At 42.2% G+C, this 4,967-nt stretch overlaps 1 protein-coding gene across 1 annotated transcript; it reads left to right on the forward strand.

Moving 5' to 3' along the window:
• Window positions 1–3,222: 3,222 nt before the first annotated feature.
• On the forward strand, window positions 3,223–4,967 carry LOC107643971 (small ribosomal subunit protein eS10z). The gene is made up of 4 exons (XM_016347732.3): window positions 3,223–3,361; window positions 3,459–3,507; window positions 3,585–3,997; window positions 4,697–4,967. The coding sequence occupies exons 1-4, from the start codon at window positions 3,359–3,361 to the stop codon at window positions 4,775–4,777; spliced, it is 546 nt and encodes a 181-aa protein (XP_016203218.1). The 5' UTR covers window positions 3,223–3,358; the 3' UTR covers window positions 4,778–4,967.

A 4,967-nucleotide genomic window follows, 5' to 3' on the forward strand; every position in this document is an offset into this window, starting at 1 on the left:
ACAAACCAGAACCTATAGAGCCCAACCAACTGGTATCACCCGCCCCGAAACCCGCCCAAACCACCCCGCAACGCACTAGGAGAACAACCCTCGGAAGTCGGAGCAAATGTTTGATTGAGAATGAGAACAGTAAGACGGACCATGGGCCGGGTGAGGTGAAGGCACAAATGGGCCGACAAGGAAGCCGAATTTGGATGAGACGTCCATCATAAAACATGGGAGAGACTGGCATTAGGGTTTAGTGTTACAACTGACTGAGGAAGGAGCAAAGCGATAATTTACCAGTGCGACCACGCTGCCGCTTCTGCCCCCTTGGCTTCTGCACTGCAACCATGGTAAGTTACCTCAACAGCTTCCTTCTTCTCTGTCTACTAATCCATGTTCCTTTTGAATTATCTGATTCAATTATTCTATTGTTATTGAATTCTTCAGATCATTCATAGCAGCATCGTCCATAGCAATTTGACTATGTGGAAAGATGTGCTTCCTAGAAAATTTTACTCCGTCAAAATCGATGTCTCCGACGTTAGAGGCACCGGCTTCCGAGATCTTGCGTTTCTTTTTCTCAGGTTCTGAGGAAGAAAGGACTGGGGGGACATAGGCAGGAGGAGGAAAAGGAGGAGTAAGTATTCGATTTACCAAAATTGGCTGCGAAAAAGTCCCCAAACCCGAGCTTTGATGCCGAGGAGGAGTGGCAGAGTTTCTGACCTCTTGTGCAGCAGCTCGGGCACGAGCATTCCTCTTGGCTTCCTGCACCTTTTGGTAAGCTGCTTTTGACCTGCTTTTCATTCTCTCTAAAAAAGGAAGTAAAAATGATTAGTACACAAGTCGGAAGTAAGAAGAGTTGCCTACAAAATCAAACATAAAACCTACCTAGCTCAGTCCTAACATAGCTCGGAGATCCAAGAAGAAATTTCTTGGTGTCCAGGTTTGGAGCCCGTCCTCAAGCCTCTTGAAAAAACTCCACCACAGCCTCCTCTACCTCGTCCAAATCTTCCAGGCCATATTTCTGTACAGGGGAAGTCTCGACCCAATATAGGGAAAATCGAGGCTCATTATTTTCGTTTAGAAAAAAGAGATGATGGCCCTCAACGGCTTGAACTTTAAAAAAGAAATTTTTGAAGTCATGAAAAGACTCATCAAAAATGGAAAAAACTTTCCGGCCTTGTATAGCTCAGAAGAAAACCCACTGCTGCTTATTTTTAGCACTAAAATGCTTTGTTAAATGAAAGAGATAGAAAAAAGTCTTTAAAGAGATCGAAAAATCAAGTGCATGGCTGACAAGCTGGTAAATTTTGAGAAAACCCCAGGAATTGGGGTGAAGCTGGGAAAGAGCTACCCCACAGTGGGATAACACCTCCATCTCAAAGTCGGAAAAGGAAAAATTAACCCCTAAACGGGTGAACAGACAGTCGGACACAAAAAAGAAGTGGGGATCAGAATCGTTCATTCTCCCACAGCAAACTCGGTCCTCTAGGTCTGGGGCCACTAATTCATACTTTGTCTCATCGACATCAGAACTATAGATCATATGGTGTTTACGAAGTTCAGTTACAAAAACACTATCGACGATGGGGTGTTCAGACAAGACAGAGGAATCTACCAATCTTAACAGAGCCTCTGTAATTCGGGAAGACATTTTCAGAAATGGGAAAAGATATAAAAGAAGATATACCTACATTACACAAAGAAAAAGCAACTATCAAAAACAAGTTTTGAAACAAGACAGTTCCTTCTCAAACAAAACAATCAATCACATCAAGGGAAACGACTTTTGCAAAAAGAAAAAGCACAAAAATCCAAAGTTTCCTACAGCAAATAGTTAAGCGCCATAAAACCTACTCAGAACCTCTCCCTCCATTATTTAGTACACTTAATAAAAATAACGAAGCTAATAAAAAGAGTGAAAGTAATGAAAAGCTAACCTTTCTTGGAGAAAAACTGATGGCAGCAATGAAGGGGATACCGAAAGTGCTGAAAAATCCAGGAACGAAAACGGCAAACACCAAAGGGCGAAGATCTTTTCGAACAGGGAAGAAAGTACAGAGAAAAATTTCGAAAAGAAGAAAGAGAAAGAGAGGAAAGGTATTTACAACATAATAGGGGCATAATTGTAAAATGACACAATCATTATAAGAACGCGTCGTTACCAATGTAACTGCCCCCACGTATAAATGCAAAAAGCCAAACGGACGCGACGGTTGACAAGACACGACAATTGATAATTTGAAATCACGCCAGTTTTTCAATGCAAAGTCACGTCGATTTTTTAACTTGGGAAGAGGGTAACGCCGAGGCGGTCCCGAGCTCTATCAATACTCGAATTCAACCCCTATTAAAGTGATCGGACTTGAGTAGGGGGCACTGTTCATACCCTATCCCAAATAATAAGTCAGGCCTAAATTAAGCTAAAAGGCCCAATCTAAAAGATTGGCCTTCACCGCCAATCCGACCTCCACAAGAGGTCGGGATCAACGGCAGCAGCCACTTGACACTTATCTAAGTGAATACTACCTCCATAAATCTCTCACCCACTTCTAGAAGAGAGATCTCAACAACTCTAAGATAAAGGGACGGTTATCCACTATCAGAAGTGGAACTACTTCAACGGTGGTTATTGGCTCATCTCCTATAAATACCCTGACACACTCAGGTACATCTAAGTTCCAATATCTTAAACCTGCTTAACCCCTTGCTGACTTAGGTATCGGAGTGTCTTGCAGGTACCACCCCTCACCTACTCAAGCATACGAACAATTCGGAAGGCGGCTCACAGACGTGAACTAAGTCAGAGACCACCTCTTTTGAACGTTTGGGCCACACATTATTCAAGTCTAATTAGTCTGGTTTCAGGTAAACCCCGGAACAATAGTATTATTGTATTCCATATTCAGTTCAAAATATTTTAAATTTTTTTCTAACTAATAAATCAAATACCAAATAAAAAATTATCGTAAAAATGTAAAATAACAATTTTTTATTTTTGGTGGCCCAGAAAAAAGCTTTGGCTAAGCCCCGTACAAACCAGAACCCGGATAGAGCCCAACCAACTAGTATCACCCGGCCCGAAACCCGCCCAAACCACCCGCAACGCACTAGGAGAACAACCCTCGGAAGTCGGAGCAAAGGTTTGATTGAGAATGAGAACAGTAAGACGGACCATGGGCCGGGTGAGGTGAAGGCACGAATGGGCCGAGAAGGAAGCCGAATTTGGATGAGAGAGGTCCATCCATCATAAAACATGGGAGAGAGTGGCATTAGGGTTTAGTGTTACAACTGACTGGGGAAGGAGCAAAGCGATAATTTACCAGTGCGACCTCGCTGCCGCTTCTGCCCCCTTGGCTTCTACACTGCAACCATGGTAAGCTACCTCAACAGCTTCCTTCTTCTCTGTCTACCAATCCATGTTCCTTTTGAATTATCTGATTCAATTATTCTATTGTTATTGAATTCTTCAGATCATTCCGGAGAAGAACCGCAAGGAGATCTGCAAATACCTATTCCAAGGTAGGTTCGTTCATCTTGTCTGATAGATTATTGTGTTCTGAATGAATGAGCGAATGAATGGACGAATGCATTTGCAGAGGGAGTATGCTACGCGAAGAAGGACTTCAATCTTGCGAAGCACCCTGAGATTGATGTCCCGAATCTGCAGGTGATTAAGCTGATGCAGAGCTTCAAGTCGAAGGAGTACGTCAGAGAGACATTTGCCTGGATGCACTATTACTGGTTCCTCACCAACGATGGCATCGAGCATCTCAGGACATACCTCAACCTTCCTTCTGAGATCGTCCCCGCCACTCTCAAGAAGCAAGCCAAGCCACCTGGCAGGCCTTTTGGCGGCCCACCGGGTGACCGCCCCAGGGGTCCACCTCGCTTTGAGGGAGAGCGCAGATTCGGTGACCGTGATGGATACCGCGGAGGTCCACGAGGACCTGGCGGTGATTTTGGAGGAGACAAGGGTGGTGCTCCTGCTGACTACAGACCTTCTTTTGGGGTATTTCACATTGAACCAAACTATTGTTTCTCTTCAACTTTTAATATTTTTGTTATTTAGTTAGTAATACTATCTGACTTTAACTGTGGTCTTTCTATATATGCTCTGTTTCTAATTGCCGAATTGCCATTACTCAAACTATTTTGAATTAGTGTGTTTGTTACTGTATTCTTGATAGTCTAAAATGTTTTGTGTGCGAGCAAATTGTTGTATACTTCCGTGCTTGCTTGAAGTTTCAAGTGTTGCCCATTATTCATTTGTTGACATAACTGTGGTGAATGTGCACCAAGTTTATATTCTTTTTGGTGTATTGAATGGTAGATTATTGTATATTGTTCTCTATTCTATATTGCGTGCTATTTACTTGAAGAGAACAATGTTGTCCAGTAAATTCTAAAGTCCATCTTGTGAAGTTGCTGAAAATTTTAAAGCCCCCCACTTCTCTATGTAATTCGAGACAAGGCAATTTTCTCTTGCAGTCAATTTTTGGCTTCTTTTTAATTGGCTTATGGGATGATCTAATGTAATTTGATTGTTCACTTTTATTTAGAGCACTATTGTTTGATATTCACACCAATTATGGTTGATGCTGGTTGTTGGGTGTAGTAGTATTTCTTAGATCTCATCCTTGTGGAAATTGTCGTTTACATTTTTGAGTCATTTTGCTGAATAATTTTGTCTGATTTTTCCATCATTCAGGGTGCTGGTGGAAGGCCTGGCTTTGGTCGGGGTGCTGGTGGTTTTGGAGGCGGTGCTCCAACAAGCTCAAACGCTCCTTAAATTCGTCAATATTTGCCCTCTTTTGCTGTTACATAGCTGTCTGTTGAGTCGATTGTAGTTTCCCTGGCCAAAAATTGGATGTTTGATTTGTTATTTTGCATTCATTTGGTTATTTATGCACTTAAGATTTTGGATTGTGTTTTTGATAATTAGAATGAGTAACTTAATTTCATGCACCATTATGGGACTA

This window comes from Arachis ipaensis, chromosome B5 (assembly GCF_059453495.1).
Source record: "Arachis ipaensis isolate K30076 ecotype BB chromosome B5, ASM5945349v1, whole genome shotgun sequence".
Taxonomy (NCBI): domain Eukaryota; kingdom Viridiplantae; phylum Streptophyta; class Magnoliopsida; order Fabales; family Fabaceae; genus Arachis; species Arachis ipaensis.